General features: G+C 39.8%; 1 protein-coding gene across 4 annotated transcripts in view; it reads right to left on the reverse strand.

Annotated features, from left to right (window-relative positions):
- Positions 1 to 19,385, reverse strand: part of POC1A (POC1 centriolar protein A) — a 111,426-nt gene that overhangs the window by 37,263 nt on the left and 54,778 nt on the right. For all 4 annotated transcript variants that reach the window (XM_048858088.2, XM_048858093.2, XM_048858091.2 and 1 more), the window contains one exon: positions 17,657 to 17,755. In XM_048858088.2, the coding sequence (XP_048714045.1) occupies positions 17,657 to 17,755 (99 nt within the window). The remainder of the gene's footprint in view (positions 1 to 17,656; positions 17,756 to 19,385) is intronic.

Raw genomic sequence — 19,385 nt, forward strand, 5'->3', positions numbered from 1 at the left:
GTCCACTAGCCCATGCTGTATCACAGGGACCTCCTCAAGGGAGATGTCCAGAGAGGGCCACTCTCTCAAATAAGCCATGGAACAGTTTGAAATCATCCCCTATATTAGGGGGAGGAGGCATAAAGGTGTCCTCTGTAGACAATGATGGCAAGTGGGTAGGTGATGTCCCCTGCAGGAGTGGGGGTTCTTCCTCCACTTTCCCTGGTACCACTGAGGGTGCAGGTACAGAATCTGTGGGGAATTACTGTGTGCTGGGTCTGGCTGTGGCAAGAAGTCCCCCCTCGTGTGGGGCACATGACCCATGGAGTCCAGTATACCCATTGGGATGGGAGCGGCATAGGGGGTCCCCATACCACTGTAAGTACCTGGGGACAGCATAATATGCCCCAGGAGAGATTCCTGGGTTGACTGACTCCTGATGGATAGGAGCCGGTGGGGGAATAGCTTCTGTTCTTCCTCGTCTTCCTCCTTCAAATAAGGAGCGAGACAGTGAGTGATGTTGGGGATGCAGGAAGACTTGGTGCCGAGGGTATCATTCTCGTATTGGTACCGTGGATAGGGGGATCGGGGCAGAGCTGAATACCAGAACCCTCTGTCTGAGGAACTGCTGCTGTGCTGGTTTGACTGGTCCTTGCGGCTGCCTCCTTGTCAGTGTCAGGACTGCGGAAGAGAAGGCGGCACTGCTGGCTGCGCCTCTGTGAGTATTGGGCGCCACGCCACCGTTTGTACAGCGCGGTGCAGAGACACAGGGTTTTGGTTTCCCCTTAGTGCCTGTGTCAGAGCCGGCTCTTGCAGAGTCTCTGGCTCTAGCAGTGCCAGGATTTTCCACTACTTCGGCTCCCGGTGCTGACAGCACAGCCGGTGCCGGTATTGGATGCCTGCCCACAAAGCGGCTGTAGATTGTTGCATGGAGGCACTGGGCTCTGACCTCCCCTCAGTGCCTGTGCCGGAGCCATCCCCTGCAGTCTCTGTCTGCAGCAGTGCCGGAGCTCTAGCCACCCGAGCTCCCAGTGCTGACAGCACAGCCGGTGTTATTATTATCCGTGGGACAGCTGTGGGGGGTTTTTTTGTTTTTTTGTTTTTTTTTAAATCCTGTGGTGGGGATCCAGGTGCTTCCTCGAGTGACACCCGGCGGGGCACTCCGATGTGGGGTTGGAGAAAGGACCCCTGTCCGAAGCCACGGTTGGCGAAGTGAGGGGGGAGAGGAGGGGTCCTGAGCCTCCTGCTCTGCCACAGGTCCAAGAGATCTCTCCACTCTGTGCCATTCTGGCCATGAGCCTGAGGCAATGCAAAACTTTGTGGCATGCCTGCTTTGGCCAGGCAGCAAACACACCGAACTTGGCTGTCAGGGACAGGCACTGTGAGCCTGGAGGCAAGGCGCTGAAAGCCCAGGAAATCAGGCATTCCCGTTGGGAAGGGGGGCTTTCGCTCTCAAAATGTTGTTTTTCTGAAGTTCCTGGCCGTGAGGTGGTTGTTGTTTTTTTTAAACCAAGGAGAAAAGAAAAGGGAAACAAGCTAAGTAGCTGCTAACAAGGAAACTAAGTAACTGACTGTAACTAATTAACTACAAAAGTTAGCTGCTTGCTCTGACTCCTAGCCAAGGGCGGCAGAGAAGGAACTGAGTGGGGGTTGGTCGCACAGCATCGGTTAACTGACTGCGAGGCAGGGACCACGCATGTGCGACCCATCTGGGAACTGCTACCAAAAGTCTCCGACTACGAGCACATGGGCGCACAAACACGTAAAGTGGAGCACCCACAGGGACACACATCTCGAAGAAGAAAGATTGTTCAGGAACAAGTGCCTCCAGCACTTTACAACTAAAGGTTGTATCTGCTGTGATACATCAATGCCTTAAGGCCACATTGAAGAAGGCAAAGAAGCCCAAAATATGGCACTGCAAATCTTAACCCGTCTCATGGGCATCCTCTCTCTTAGCGAAAGATGGAAACAAAGACCTGACGCTGAAAGGATATTGCTTGTGTTTTTGTAAGGCTTCTGGGTAGTAAGTTTGTTTTATTTCATTAATGTTTGCACTATCAATTAATATTATATCTGTTCACTGAAATACTTCAGTAAGACTTAGTCCTGTATTACCCAATGCTGAGGATGTTGAAGAACTGAACTTGCAATGCTCTAATTCCATCATTTGCAGAAAGCATGCACCCAAGTGTGAACATCCATTATACATTCTTTTTATTTAATTAGAAGCTTCTCCACAGAGTTTTTATTAATCAGCAAGGATGGGAAATAAAAACCCAGGAAAAGTGAAACAATGAGATTTTCATAATGTGACTTCACTCAACCTGGCAATGGTTCTTTAGGCATCACAGCTTGTCAGATACCACAGTTTAATATAGGCCAGTAAAAGATTTGTAGGAATTGAAAACAGTACATTAAAATTATAGAAGCAGAATCATAGAAGACTGGATTGGAAGAGACCTCAGGAGGTCACCTAGTCCAACCCCCTGCTCAAAGCAGGACCAATCCCAACTAAATCATCCCAGCCAGGGCTCTGTCAAGCCCAGCCTTAAAAACCTCTATGGATGGAGAGTCCACCACCTCCTTAGGTAACCCATTCCAGTGCTTCACCACCCTCATAGTGAAATAGTGTTTCCTAAATATCCAACCTAGACCCCCCACTGCAACTTGAGACCATTGCTCCTTGTTCGATCATCTGCCACCACTGAGAACAGCCGAGCTCCATCCTCCCTGGAATCCCCCTTCAGGTAGTTGAAGGCTGCTATCAAATCCCCCCTCACTCCTCTCTTCTGCAGACTAAACAAGCCCAATTCCCTCAGCCTCTCCTCGGAAGTCATGTGCCCCAGCCCCCTAATAATTTTCATTGCCCTCTGCACCCTCAGCAAGTTCGCAGCGATCCATCTCATTAATAAAGATGTTGAACAAAACCAGCCCCAAGACCAACACCTGGGGCACTCCGCTTGATACCGGCTGCCAACAAGACATCAAGCCATTGATCACTACCAGTTGAGCCTGACAATCTAGCCAGCTTTCTATCCACCTTACAGTCCATTCATCCAATCCATACTTTTTTAACTTGCTGTCAAGTATACTGTGGGAGACCATATCAAAAGCTTTGCTAAAGTCCAGATATACCACATCCCCTCCTTTCCCCATATCTACAGAGCCAGTTATCTCATCGTAGAAGGCAATCAGGTTGGTCAGGCATGACTTGCCCGTGGTGAATCCATGTTGATTGTTCCTGATCACCTTCCTCTTCTCCAACTGCTTCAAAATGGTTTCCTTGAAGACCTGCTCCATGATTTTTCTAGGGACTGAGGTGATTCTGTAGTTCCCTGGGTTCTCCTTCTTCCCTTTTTTAAAGATTGGCACTATATTTGCCTTTTTCCAATTGTCCGGGACCTAGCCCGATTGGAGACGTTTGTGTAAGTATTGCAAGAAAGGTCTGCCATACATTGCATAGTTATCTGCTAATATATTGACAGTTCTAGTGCTGTACAAAACTTTTAGAGGTCTTTGTTCCTTTAATTCACACGTTTTGAAGATGCACGTTTTCCACAAAGAAAGATAAAGCTGCTACGATCAAATCTAGTTTCAAAACAGAAGACTCCCCCAATTTATTATAGGTGACACAAGGAATGATATCTACAGTTACAGATATCTGACACTTTCCATGATCAGACCCCGGTTTTCAGCTGCTTATAACCAACATTGTCAAATTTTAATAATTTGTGCTGAAATTTTCCATGGTGTCTGCCTGCCTCAGGCTGAATTTTTTGAAAGTTTCAGCCATTCCAGAGCATAAGGCTAGGGAAACATGTTCTCGAAGAAGAAACAGAAATTCCATCATGTGGCATCATGCTGACACCTACAAAGGTCATCAGCAGGGTTGGAACCTTTAGATCCACTGCACTGAGCTAACAGAGTAACTGAAAGCAGTAGTAGACTGTCATCCTCTAAGTGGAGCAAAACTAGAGGAGGGGCATAAGACTCCCACTGCACAATTCTACAGTAATCAAACATTGCACTACCACTCCTACTTCAGTGTAGTGTTTTTGGCTTTTCCTGTAGAACACAGCAGCAGTTTATCTGAAGGGCAAGGTACAGTATATATTCACATCTGATCGTGCAGGGCATTATCTGTTAATGGGAGTTCTAGCTCCATGCAGCTAGATGAAAATTCACGCCAAGAGGGGATGCGACAGTAAGTAGAAGAAAAAAAATGCTAAAAGGGAAGTATGAGCTGATGCCAAAATTAGAGATAGTTACTAATTTGAAAACCAAGAGGTCAGAACAGAAAAAACATATGACATATGAGTAATTCAGGAAGAATTTACTTACATAAAGAATGACTGGATAATGGAATGAATGCAGCACTCAGCAATGAGAGCAATGTGACAGACCACAGGGCAAATGTGGAAAAGAAAATGGTACAACACTACACAGATTTAGCTGGGAGTAAAATGAGACCGGTAGTTTGGATTTGGGAAGTCTGTAAAATCATAGATCTTAGCCTCCTCCAGGATACTAGGCAAGGGTGCCTGTTACTTCCATTGCTTTTTGATTTAGCTCTTGAGCCGCTGGCAGTAGCTATATGGGCTCACCTAGATACCCAAGGCATATAACTGATTCCATGGAATATAAATTGATGTTCTATGCAGATGATGTTCTTTGGTATATATTCAAACCAGAAACCACTATTCCAGCTCTCCTATTACTAATTTAAAAATTCAGAGCAGTATCTAGTACTAACTAAATTGGGAAAAACTGAAACTATTGGAAATCTCCTGGTTATCATGGAGGGCTTTTTCTGAATGGAATTTCCATAGGCAAACTGATGCAATCAGGTACCTGGATATACAAGTACCAAGAAACATTAATGAACTATTTTCTTTCATATAACTAGTGATACAAATAGGTGGCATCCTCTCTCCCTGAGCCTGTGGGGAAGGGTTAATACAATAAAAATGAATATTCTCTGCCAAGGCTCGTCTGTATTCTAAATAGCCTACCTGTAAATATCCTTCCATCTTATTCTAGACAATTTAACAACATTATGAGAGCTTTTCTGTCGGGTCCAGGTCAATGCCTGTGACAACCATTTAAAAAACTCCAGCTACTTTTAGTCTGGGTAGGGATGGGCTTCCAGACCTATAAAATTACTATTATGCTCTTATTGTGTCAGATGTCAAAGTGGGCGAAGCATGCTAACCCCAGTATACTCGCATGGGTGGAAACTGAATGGGTACTGATTAGGGCTGTCGATTAATCGCAGTTAACTCATGCAATTAACTCAGAAAAATTAATCGCTATTAAAAAAATTAATTGCAATTGATCACAGTTTTAATCGCATGGTTAAATAATAGAATACCAATTGAAATGTATTAAATATTTTTGGATGTTTTTATACATTTTCAGATATATTTATTTCAGTTACAACACAGAATACAAAGTGTACAGTGCTCACTTTATATTTTCTTATTATACATATTTGCACTGTAAAAATGATAAAAGATAGTATTTTTCAACTAACCTCATACAAGTACTGTAGTGCAATCTCTTTATTGTGAAAATGCAACTTACAGATGTAGATTTTTTTTTTTTGGTTACCCATAACTGCACTCAAAAACAAAACAATGTCACCTGAAAGTGAAAACAGGTGTTCCCACGGCACTGTCGTAGCCAGCGTCGCAAGATATTTACGTGCCAGATGTGCTATACATTCATATGCCCCTTTATGCTTTGGCCACCATTCCAGAGGACATGCTTCCATGCTGAGGATGCTTGTTTAAAAAAAAAAAAATGCACTTCTTAAATTTGTGTCTCAACTCCTTGGGGGAGAATTGTACGTCTCCTGCTGTTTTACCCACATTCTGCCATATATTTCATGTTATAGTAGTCTCAGATGATGACCCAGAACATGTTTGTTTTAAGAACACTTTCACTGCAGATTTGACAAAATGCAAAGAAGGTACCAATGTAAGATTTCTAAAAATAGCTACAGCACTCGACCCAAGGCTTAAGAATCTGAAGTGTTTTCCAAATCTGAGAGGGACAAGGTGTGGAGCATACTTTTAGAAGTCTTAAAAGAGCAACACTTTGATGTGGAAACTATAGAACTTGAACCAAAAATTAACCTTCTGCTGGTGGCATCTGACTCAGATGATGAAAATGAATGTGTGTCAGTCCGCACTGCACTGGATCATTATCGAGCAGAACCCATCATCAGCATGGATGCATATCCTCTGGAATGATGGTTGAAGCACCTGGTACAGAAATATCTTGTGACACTGGCTAAAAAAGTGCCATGAGAAAGCCTGTTCTCACTTTCAGATGACATTGTAAACAAGAAGTGGGCAGCATTATCTCTTGCAAATGTAAACAAACTTGTTTGAGCGATTGGCTGAACAAGTAGGACCGTGTGGACTTGTAGGCTCTTAAGTTTTACAATGGTTTATTTTTGAATGCAGGGGTTTTTTGTACATAAATCTACATTTGTAAGTTCAGCTTTCATGATAAAGAGATTGTTCTACAGTACTCGTATTAGGTGAACTGAAAAATACTATTTCTTTTTTTTTTTTACAGTACAAATATTTGTAATAAAAATAAAGTGACCACGCTATACTTTGTATTCTGTGTAGCAGCCGTGTTAGTCTGTATTCGCAAAAAGAAAAGGAGTACTTGTGGCACCTTAGAGACTAACCAATTTATTTGAGCCTAAACTTTCGTGAGTTACAGCTCACTTCATCGGATGCATTCAGTGAATTCTGTGTTGTAACTGAAATCAATATATTTAAAAACGTAAAAAACACCCAAAAATATCTAAATAAATTGTATTCTATTATTGTTTAACCGCACAATTAATCACAATTAATTTTTTTAATTGCTTGACAGCCCTAGTATTGATGCATCCAGTTCCCTCTGAGGGTCTGCTCCATTCATCTTTTGTCCAGTGGAGAAAAATAAGGTGCCTGCTGTGGAGGCTACATGAAGGGTCTGGGCCAACCTAGCTAAGGGGTACCAATTTCATCCTAACCATTTTGGAAGAGCATCTATCTGGGGTAACCCAAACTTGCAAATTGGGGAAAAAACTATAATTTAGAAGAACTGGCTGAACAGGCATCATATGGATTTCCCAATTAGTCATGGATGAGGGCTGTGTATCTTTTCTAACACTTAAACTAGTGGTTCTCAACCAGGAGTACGCAGATGTCTTCTTGGGGTACATCAACTCATCTAGATATTTGACTAGTTTTACAACAGGCTACACAAAAAGCACTAGCGAAGTCAGTACAAACTAAAAATTTAAACAATGACTTGTTTATACTGCTCTATATACTATACACTGAAATTTAAATACAATATTTACATTCCAATTGATTTATTTTATTATATGCTAAAACATGAGAAAGTAAGCAATTTTTTTAGTCACGGCATGCTGTGACACTTTTGTATTTTTGTGTCTGATTTTGTAAGCAAGCAGTTTTTAAGGGAGGTGAAACTTGGGGCATGCAAGACTATTCAAACTCCTGAAAGGGGTACAGTAGTCTGGAAAGGTTGAGAGCCATGGACTTAAGCAACTAGATGACCTGCCAATCTCAGTGGAATGGCAATACTTGATAATAACTAAAACACTTGATAATGCATCAATTTGGTCCAGATGCCCTAGGACTTCCAGAGGCCTTAGATCTACTGGGAACTTTGGAAATACTTCATAAACTCCACAGGCCCATGTCCACTACGTATGCCTTACTAAGGAAGAGGACTTCCATTGGTCTGGAGTTTTTTGTGAGAGCATGGGAAGGGGAGTTATGACAGTCCTTAAAAGAACCCCAGTGGCAGAGCATATTACAGAATGTTAAAAATGTTTCTGTGGATCTCAGGCTACAAATGACACCACAAAAGACTCTTTTCAAAATGTATTGGACGCCACAGATACTGTAAAAGATGGGAGCCTTGTCTTCTGATATTTGTTGGCGCTGTAATAAAGAAAAAGGAAGCCTGATGTAAATGCTATGGGACCGTCCAGTAGCCAGGCAGCTATGGAAAGAGGTGGACACAAGAATGGAAACAGTGCTTGGCTTGAGCAACCAAACCTCAGCCGAAAATTATATCCTACGGTATATACCTGCTATGCTGAGTTTAACTCCACCACAAAGATGTTGGTTCTTGAGAGCTCCAATGATTACTAAGCACATGATTTTACAAAAATGAAGAAGTAGGCTTATGCCCAGAACAGAGCAGTGCTATTCGACCCGAGTTAGCAGCAAAAAAAAAAAAAAAAAAAGATAGCTTATCAATGTCAAGAGCAATGATATGAATTCAAATAAATTTGGACCTCCATTTCTTGATATATCTGAATAAGGAATGCTGAGTTAAGTGGAATGGAAGCTTAGAATTATTTGAGCTGACTTCTCACTTTTTTCCCCACCTCTTCCCCCTCCTGGCCTATCCTCTCTTCCCCTTTTTGCCAATTTGTGCATGTCATTTTGTTTATTATTGTTACCCGCCTTAACATGTTATGTCTGAGTAATATTCTCTTAATTTTGTATTGTCAAAGTTGCAAGACCAGACAAGTTGAAAAGATGCATAATTGCATAATATTGTTCGATAATCTGTGAAATGTGCAGTATTTGCTGGCATACAAACTGAGTGATTTACCTGTTTGTATTTTTACTGTTTGCCTCTTTATGAAAATTAATAAATTAATCACACAAAAAGTAAGTCACAAATCTTGATGAACTATATGCTTTACTTCTACATCATCATTATAATGAGTAACTAGTAAGTAAAATGTATTTGAAAGTAATGGTTTGATGCCTTGGCATGTATTGCATTTCAAAAATAATATTAAAAAAAGAAACAAGGGACAACATAAAAGATATCGCAGTTAAGCATATGAAAGTGAATGAACTTAGATGGCAAAGATAACATGGAAGCATGCAGCAGAGATAAAAAGGTAGAGCCAATGACTATTCACTAGGGCTGTTTAAAATTATTCAGTTTCTTCGTTGTTTGGGAAGGATTTTATCCAACTTACAAGGTAGAGCCATTTTTCCTGAAGTCACTAAGAATCAACATTAACGCTTCTATGGGAAGATGTCCCAGCCCCTTTTACGGACGGCCATTTTAGAATGACAGATGCTGAGGAATTAAGACATTCACTGAGTAAGCGACCATGGGAGGAAGTATTAAATCCACCAGTGAAGGAAGAGTTCCAAACTTACTTAGCTTTTCCAACAAGATAAGGTCAGGTCAAGTGTGCTCAGACCAGAAAAGCATCGGTTTAGGAAGAGAACATGCTACTGTCCCTTTGGTTAGAATGTACTGATGAAGTGAGCTGTAGCTCACTAAAGCTCATGCTCAAATAAATTGGTTAGTCTCTAAGGTGCCACAAGTACTCCTTTTCTTTTTGCAACTATACCACTATTGTTCGTGAGTTTGCTATACCACTAGCTTCTAAATTTCACAAACTGTTAAAAACAAATTGAAAATTAAGATTACTATTGGAAAACGTTTTACCGAGCAGTGTTCCCCTTAAGACATGTAGAGGGTGTGTGGGTATACACACCAATCCATCCACATCTACACCCACACAAATTAAAATTTAAGAAGGATAAGAGGACTATTTGTTAGAGTGGAAGCATGAAGCTTTGAGACTAATTTTGCACATCTGAATACATAAGTTCAGTCTTCCAAATAGGCACACCTGAAACACTCAGTCATATCCAGATGTGTTGTTCTAAGTTATGGCAACTAATTTAATACATTTGCTAGCTGTGCTATTTAAACACATCCATAACATTTCTAGGCTTGGAAGGATTAGATGTTTACTGGTAAATGTCTTTTTCATTGTACACACAAAATGAAGAAAAAATATTTCACCAATAACCAAATTTAGATCCAGAAAGGAAGAAAACGCTGCTTAAGATCTTAAGAGTTTAACGACACTTACTTTGTATATTTTGACATGTGATGTTGAAATATTTGTTTTTATGGTCATAAAGATTTAACTTTTTGAATCTCAACATCTACAGTCATTAAATAATTATTGTGTGACCCCCCTCGATAATTTACCCCAACTTGAAAAATTTAAATAGATAACAGAAAAAATGCTTACAAAAAAGCATCGGGATTAGCTGTTGAAATTATTAAAAATAACTGAATTCTGCAAAGCCTATTTATTTCAAAAACCAAGATTCTGCAGACAGACCAAAGGCACCAGGACTCATTCTGGAATACGTATACACTATATTTGTTTTTTTTTTTAAAGTAAGTATTTGACTCATATGGCTGCAAAAATCACATCTAAAGAGGTATAGCACACTTCCTCTGCCATCAGTGATAATCTTACCTTTTGCCATGTTCATCATCATACGCTCACATCTTCACACTTTTAAAAATCCCTCACTCAAGACCATGTCTCCCCATGTACCATAGTGCGTAAAACTTTCCTCACAGTAAAAAGAGTTTCACGGAAGGGCCTAGAGCAAGCTTCGCAAGCATCAGACAAAAAGCAGGGCTTTCAGAAAGTAAAAATCAGCAGAAGTATTTTCTGTACATTCTAAATTCCATCTCAGCCTATCTAGTGTAACTCCTGCACTGCAGTAATATCACATACTTCAAAACTTAGATGCTAACATGCCTAAACAAAGGCCAATATTTGAGTTTAAGAAAAGAAGTCTATTTAAGATACTGAATTTTCCTTATTTTCGTATGTATGAAAAGTTATATTTACAAACTTAGCTTAAAACCCACAATTTTGTTCACCACCACCCTTTTTAATGCACAAATACAGATAAATATCTAAGCAGTTTCCAAATGCCAATGTGATATCAATTGTTCAGCATTTGCTCTTCAAAGAATTTACTATACATAGTCTTCCTAGAATCTGGAAAATAATACCAACAAATATATCATATAATGAAATACATATGCTAGTAAAATCATGTCAGTAATGTAAGGGAATTATATCCTATCAATATGCTTCCTTTGTACTGAGAAGAAATTATGACAGTGTGATCAACTCTCTGTGAAGAATAAATTATAGGATTAAAGATTTCAGATCACATGTTCCAAGAAGATGGAAATATGTTCTTTAGGCCTCATCCTGTCAAACGCACAGACTCCTGTGCCCACAGTGAGCCCCACTGATTCAAGCGGCCTCTGCAGAGGCATAAGCATCTATCCATTTGGAGTCATTTGCAGGATCCAGACCTTCAATCCTAAACTCTTTCTTCAGACCCCCATCCTATAACTGCCTACATGCATGGTTAGCTTTAGGCATGTAAGTAGCCCCTTGGACTTCACTCACTAGTCACATGCTTAAAGTTGAGTGCTGAAGCATTTACAGGATTGAGATCTAAAACTAAGCTGCTTGTGCCTGGAACCATATCTTCCTAGGAGCTTAGAAAGCACCTAGTGAGATGCCCTGATCCCGATTTGGGTCTCAGGGAATTAATGCAATGCTGCTACCACCACCATCTATCCCTTTTTAATGGTTCCTAACATTGTTAGCTTTCTTGACTGCCAATGCACACTGAGCAGATGTTTTCAGAAAACTATCTACAATAATTCCAATACCTCTTTCTTCAGTGATAACAGCTAATTTAGACCCCATCATTTTGTACGTATAGTTGGGATTATGTTTTCCAGTGTGCATTACTTTCCATTTATCAATAGTGAATTTCACATGCCATTTTGTTGCCCAGTCATCCAGTTTTGTGAGATCCCTTTGTAACTCTTTGCAGTCTGCTTTGAACTTAGCTATCTTGCATAATTTTGTATCACCAGCAAACTTTGCCACCTCACGGTTTACCCCTTTTTCCAGATCATTTATGGATACATTGATCGGCCCCAGTACAGATCCCTGGGGAACACAGGTAATTACTTCTCTCTATTCTGAAGACTGACAATTTATTCCTAGCCTTTCTTTCCTATCTTTCAACCAGTTACTGATCCATGAAAGGACCCTTCCTCTTATCCCATGATTGCTCAGTTTGCTTAAGAGCCTTTGGTGAGGGATATTGTCAAAGGCTTTCCTAAAGTCCAAGTACACTATATCCACTGGATCCACGTTTGTTGATTCCCTCAAAGAATTCTAACAACGTGATGAGGCATGATTTCCCTTCACAAAAGCCATGTTGACTCTTCCCCATTATACTGTATTAATCTATGTGCCTGATAAATCTGTTCCCTAATATAGCTTCAACCTATATGCTTGGTAATGAAGTTAGGCTTACTGGCCTGTAATTGCCAGAGTCACCTGCCTTTTTTTAAAAACTGGTGTCACATTAGCTATCCTCCAGTCAACTGGAACTGAAGCTGATTCAAGTGACAGGTTACATAACACAGCTAGTAGTTCTGCAATTTCATATCTGACTTCCTTCAGAACTGCTGGTGAATACCATCTGGTCCTGGTGACTTATTACTGTTTAATTTATCAATTTGTTCCAAAACCTCCTCTACGGACACCTCAATCTGGGATAGTTCCTCAGATTTGTCACCGAATTCCTCATGTATGGGAATCTCCCTCACATGCTCTGCAGTGAAGGCAGATGCAAATAATGCATTTAGCTTCTCCGCAATGGCCTTGTCTTCCTTGAGTGCTCCTTCAGCACCTCGATCGTCCAATGGCCTCCACTGTTGTTTAGCAGGCTGCCTGCTTCTGATGTACTTAATTTTTTTGCTGTTAGTTTTTGAGTAGTTTGCTAGTTGCTCTTCAAAATTCTTTTTTGGGTTGACTAATTATATTTTTATATTTGACTTGCTCAACATGCTCCTTTATTTTTCTCAGTAGGAGTTGACTTCCAATTTATAAAGGATGCATTTTTACCTCTAATCTCCTTTTTAACTCTGTTTAGCCTTGGTGGCATTTTTTTGGCCCTCTTAATATTTTTTAATTTGGGATATAGATTTAATTTGAGCCTCTATAATGGTATTTTTAAAATGTTTCCATGTAGTCTGCAGACATTTCACTCATGACTGTTCCTTTTAATTTCAATTTAATTAGCTTCCTCATTTTTGTGTACTTCCCCTTTTTCAAGTAAATACTACTGTGGCGGGCTTCTTTGGTCTCCACCCCCCCTTGAAGGACGTTAAAATTAACTGCATTATGGTCACTATTACTGAGCGGTTCAGCTATATGTACCTGTTGGACCAGATCCTGTGTGCCATTTAGGACTAAATCAAGAATTGTATCTCCCCTTGTGGGTTCCAGGACTAGCTGTTCCAAGAAGTAGTCATTAATGGTGTCTAGAAATTTTATATCTACAACCGATCCTGAGGTACCCAGTCAATATGGTGATAGTTGAAATCTCCCATTATTACTGAGTTTTCTATTTTTATAGCCTCTCCAAGCTCCCCGAGAATTTTAAAACCACCATCATCCTCGTCAGGTGGTCGGTAGTATATTCCTACTACTATGCTCTTACTATTCAAACATGGAATTTCTATCCATAGAGATTCTATGGTACAGTTTGATTCATTTAAGATTTTTCCTACATTTAACTCTATACTTTCTCTCACAGACAGTGCCACTTCTTCACCAGCACAACTTACTCTGTCATTCCTGTATTTTTTGTACCCAGATAGTACCGTGTCCCATTGATTAACATTGTTCTACCAAATTTCTGTGATGTCTATCAATATCCTCATTAATACCAGGCACTCAAATTCACCTATCTTAATATTTAGACTTCCAGCATTTGTACACCAGGCACTTACGAAATTTATCATCAACATTTAGTTGTCTGCTTTCATGTGATGTAATTGAATGGGATTCTCTTTTAGACTGTTTATCTTCAATTCCTACCTGTACTTTATCAAATTCTACTCTCTCCTTTTTGCTAGAATATAGAAAATCCCCATTAATAGATTCTCCCCTCGGGGATGTGTCTGTCTGAACCATGTGCTCGTCTGCACCCGTTGGCTTTTCCCCAGCCCTTAGTTTAAAAAATCCTCTACAACCTTTTTAATTTTACATGCCAGCAGTCAGGTTACATTTTGATTTAGGTGAAGCCCATCCTTCCTTTATAGCCAAGGTCCCTAAAGTCTGGATCAACTAGCTGATATCTCATAAAGGATGCAGCAATTTTATTCCTCCCCTACTCCCAGGATCAGAAGGGAAGTCATTTTTAGATCAAGTTCTGTTTTGTGTCCACCACCACGATGCAATGTCAGGCCAGTTTGATCTCAAGTAGTCTGTTGCAAAGAGTAGTCGGAAGATAGAAGAGTCATGTATAACTTAACATGCAATCACTCATTTCTTCTTAAATCCATCACTCGTGCTAACCTGCTTCTCCTCTCTCAAGGAGGCTGCCAGAAGAGCTATCTGGCATTACATGTTCTGTTTTTGTTTACATTACCTCTACTTTGGTCAGTATACAATGCTTAATAAAGTAGCAGGACTTTGTAGCACAAACTCTTATTAGGAAACATTTATTGATTTAGGTGAAAGGCAAAATGACACAGGAAGTACTAAAGTATAATGCCTAAGTGTATCGGCAGTATTGGTAAGGAATAATTGACAATAGCCCTTGAAGGGATAACTCAGTAACAAAGTTAAAGGGTTCTGCAGACAGCCTTTTTTAAAAAAACAAAAGTTTTAGTACAGTCATGCAGCAGTGGTGGAAAAGATTAAGCAGCTTCCCTTTTTAGTGGGTGAAGTTATTGTTCTTAATTGGGAAATCAAAAGCTACTTACAAGAAAAACAAAAACTGCAGTTTTAAAGTTTGATTTTGTAAATTTTTTGAGAGGTGGGTTGAGCACAAGGATAAGGGGAGGAAGGAAACTATAAGTTCTCAAAATCATAACAAAATTTATCTGCAGAAATATCTTGTTTTTAAACCACTCTAGCTTGCCTGAGACAAAACACAGCCCTTATATATAAAGAAGGCTGAACATATCTCAGTTTTAATGCTTGCAACAAACTGGAGTTATAAGAAAGTGCTTTAAAAAAAACCAAAAACAAACAGATTTTACCTTTAAAGAGAGTATTATCCAAAAATAGCTTTTAAGGATAAGAAGTCGTCAAACTGATGTGCAAGTGCAATGTTATGGAAACAAGGGCTCCGTGTTCAAGCTATTTACAATCACTTAAAATAATAAATCAAACCACCTCCAGAATCATTAACCTCTTTTCAACAACCATACCTGCTATGCTTTACAGACCATTTCACATCAATTTTAAAGCTAGACAACCTATGGAATTTAAATCAGTGCTTGGGCTCTTCGCAAGGAAAAATGTGTTTATCTCATCCTCTTACAGTCCAACCTGTAATAGGAGAACTATGGATTCTTAAAATGAAATATTCTTTGTAACCCAATGTATATCAGGATACTGAAAACTGAGGCTGTTGAGCGTTTTTGTTTTGAAACGAAAAAGGACAAGACCATAATTTTGATTACGTGTAGCAAATCCACTGATAAAGCACTTGCGTAGGTCCTGCCTTCACTATATTTATAACCATGTTGCAATTCACCTGTTCACAGTATGATTGTTATACGCATGGTAAGAACAGTGACAATCCTGAAGACCATGAGTGCAATCCTGTAACCACTGTAGTCAAGGGGGTTTTGCTACTGCTTTCAATGGGGCCAAGATTTATCCTAAGGTCCACTGTTCTGCTGAGGATCAGAGCTGTCTCTCATCCACATGCAATGCTAGAACATATTTTAACCAATTCCCATGATACAGGAGAATTTCTACTAAGGCTGAGATCACAGAGATGTGGCATGGAAGTCCTGAATTGTTTTAATGGACTATCCATTCTCAGACTGTGTCAACTAGTGTTTTTCTTAACTTCCACTCTTGCTAACCCTCATGCAGTTCCACCAGCAGTAGTGCTAGCATGGAAAGGCACCCGAGTGTTTTTAACCAAGATGTCTCCTAACCATGGTCACAGCAAGTCTAGAAGACACTGTGGTTAACCACACCATGCCAGTGCTCCCACAGTTCTTCCCACATGTTGCAATGGTGTAATATTTTTCTTAAAAGTTTCCCTGTCACAAGGCCTCACACTAAAACTTCACTCTGCATCTAGTTATGCTTCACGCCAGTATATGCAATTTTCACTGGTTTAATACTTTTGGAATGCAGCAACTTTGACAGATAGGTTATGCTGCTTTCCTTGGAAGTGTTGCTTCCCCCTGCTCCTCTGTCCAGTCGAGCAAAGAAGTCTCCACTGTCTCTGAGAAAGAAAGGAACCAAAGTGACTGCAACTCCTCTTAACATGGAGTGAAGAGCTGATCTTCCAGATGCAAGCATGCACACAACAACGGCCAGCACAACCAGTGGCCATTGGAACTTCAGGGAGGGAGAGGAGGTGGGGGGAGAGAGGGCTGAGTAAAGAGAGGAGAGGTTCTGCCTGGTACGCCTGCTTCTTTTGCAGTGACACACTGCTTTTAATGTGTGAAAGGGCAGCAGGGTTGGGGGGTGGTAGGCCATCTGAAATTAGGGAAGATTATTAATAGTCTAAAATCACCTAGTTCATTTCGTAAAGTGACAGCTAAGGGGGGATATGATAGATGTCTCTAAAATTATGAGCAGTGTGAGGAAAAAAGTGTTATTTGCAGCTTCATATAAAACAAGAAGCAGGGGTCATTCAATTAAATTAATAGGCAGTAGGCTTAAAACAAACAAAGTACTAGTTCTTCACATAATGCACAGTCAACCTGTGGAACTCGATGCCAGGGGACGTCACAACGGCCAAAAACATAACTGGGTTCAAAAAAGATTTAGATAAGTTCATGGAGGATAGGTCCATTAGTGGATATTAGCCAACATGGTCAGGGACCCAGTCCCATGCTCGTGGTGTCCCTAAGTCTGACTGCCAAAAGCTGTGACTGAATGATAGCGGATGGACCACTTGATAAATTGACCTGTTCTCTGCACTCCCTCTAAAGTATCTGGCACCGGTTACTATGGGAAGACAGGCTACTGAACTAGAAGGGCCACTGGTCTGCTCCAGCATGGTCTTTCTTCTGTTCTTATTACAATTCTGCCACAAGCCAAATCGATTTATTCATATTTTTCTAAGACTAGACTTCGGTTGCTGCTGTTTTGTTTTCTTTTAAATGAAACATTATCCACATGGTAACTGTATCTTTAAGAGCAATTCTATTGAAGTATTGCTTATATATTCCCCTTTCTCTAAGGCCATATTACTCATCCAGTTCTTTAATTGCACTTTTTATGGGGTAATCAGAAACAATACCAGTCTCATCAATAAAACAGACTTTATGCAACTTAAGTTAATGCTGGAGAAGATGACGACTCTGCAGCCTGAAATACAGCCAGACACTTTGTAAGGTGTAGGTAATGCTCATTAAATATCCTCTGAGTTTTCTCATTGAAAAGGGAAATAGCTGGCTCACAATCTACGCAAAAGCTAAAAAAGTGTTAGAAAGAATATCAGTGAGCGGTGCTCACACAGATTTCAAGAGTGTCCTCTGAAGAGTTATTGTTAGGGCACTTGATTAGAATTTAGCTTCACCTGGTAATGACTTGAAACAGGGAGATCAGCTGGTAGGGAAGAGAGAAGATAGCTCTCCCCACAAAGCTTCAAAGAAAAACTAGTGTCTCCTCTCAAATATATTGTATAGGTAGGTAAACTAGGGAAGTCAAAACGTCAACAATAATCATCAATGTTAAATGTAAGATGGTCTGACGTACCAGATTGTGAAGAGTTCCTGTTACATTAGTGGCATACTTCTGAGTTTTCAATACATCTCCATAATCAGCAGCATCAACGTTAGTTTTCCATACCATCACCTGCAGAATAAAAACCAGCTGACTAAAAATAATCCTTTCTAAAACCTCAATTTACACATATACATTAATTTTCCTGGCAGTCTGGAAAAGTGTCAGCACACCCAGAGTTCTGAGAGGAAAGCTTTGCCAGCAAAGAGCAATATAATAGGCTTTGGCAACATCAGGAAGATGTTATTCAACAGACAAGTTGCATAGGGCTTGTCTACATAAACATTTAATTTGCTGCAAGCTGGGGCGTGAATCTATCCCACAACTAGTGTGCCATGGACTAGCCTGTCTGTATGGACCCTACTGATGCGCATTAACAATATGTTAATGTGCTTTGATCTACTCCTCTCTGAAACGGGATTAGATCAACACGTGTTAACATGCATCAGTAACAGCCACATGTTCAGTCAGTCCACAGCAGGCTAGTGAGAAGTAGAGTCACACCCAGCAAACTGCAAAATTGTTTGTGTGGACAAGCCCATCGTTTGAGTTCTCAAAAGATAATGGCCTTTTCTGACCTCCCTTGGGTCGAGTATCCCATGGAACTAGGATTCCTATTTAAGTTGGTACGTGTTTAAAATATTTTAAGCTATTCAACAAATAAAAGGACATTAAATATTTGTAGGATTTAACGTTTATGGAGTTTATTTTAGCAACTAATTGAATACAAAAGTATTTGTGGTGTAAAAAGCTGTTCACAGTTTTATTTCCATGTTTTTAGAAATATTAATTGTATTTCACATTATACTTCCATAGTTACAGAAACTGATCATGCAATTGTGAAACAGGAGCCAAAATAGAAAGACACCTTTGTGTATAACCTGAAACCCCCAAAAGACTTATACCCAGGTTTAATTTTACACACAGAATAACTCAATGCATAAAGTCAAGAATGCGTATAAAACTTTGCAGGATCAGGCTATAGACATTATGTATTTAACTTCCATAAATAGCATTTTAATTCTAACCTTAGAGGAAATTTTTATTAAACACATTCATAACAGAAGTGTGCAGAAGACTTTAAATATACACAGTTTAAGAGTTATTTCTTCCTCCTTGCATTAAAGTTTTGCACATGCACACACAGACACTCACAAATTCACCTCTGGGCTGATATTAAGTACAGAAAATTACAGCCAAAAGGGAGGATTTTTCAAAAAAGGTATAAAACTGGGAGTTATACCAGAAAAGCTAGATGAGTAGGACCCTTTGGAAAAAAAGAAAAGATCAAGTATTATAATTTGGTTTCCCAGCTTACCAGTAGCAAGAGATATTTCTAGACATGAGAAATGTCATCTCTGAGAAAAAAAGGACTAGCTGCCAGATACAACAGTGATTGCCTCATATGAAAAAATATACAAATTCAAAACCAAATAAAGGAATCCAAGAAACCTTTGCAACTTACAATTAAAGGGAAAAAACCACCACATATCCAGGTTACCACACAAGTCATCCAGTTATGTAATGGAGAGAAAAATAGCTAATACTGTCCACTTTCTTCATATTACTTTAAATTGGAAATTGAGATGTGTTAAAAAAGTCACTTACAGACATCTCAAAAGTTATGAATGTTTTTTAATGATTATATAACAATATTTTCATATGGTTACTATTTTTGAAGTGTATCATTACTACAGCTTTC

The sequence above is a fragment of the Caretta caretta genome, chromosome 7, assembly GCF_965140235.1.
Source record: "Caretta caretta isolate rCarCar2 chromosome 7, rCarCar1.hap1, whole genome shotgun sequence".
Taxonomy (NCBI): Eukaryota; Metazoa; Chordata; order Testudines; family Cheloniidae; genus Caretta; species Caretta caretta.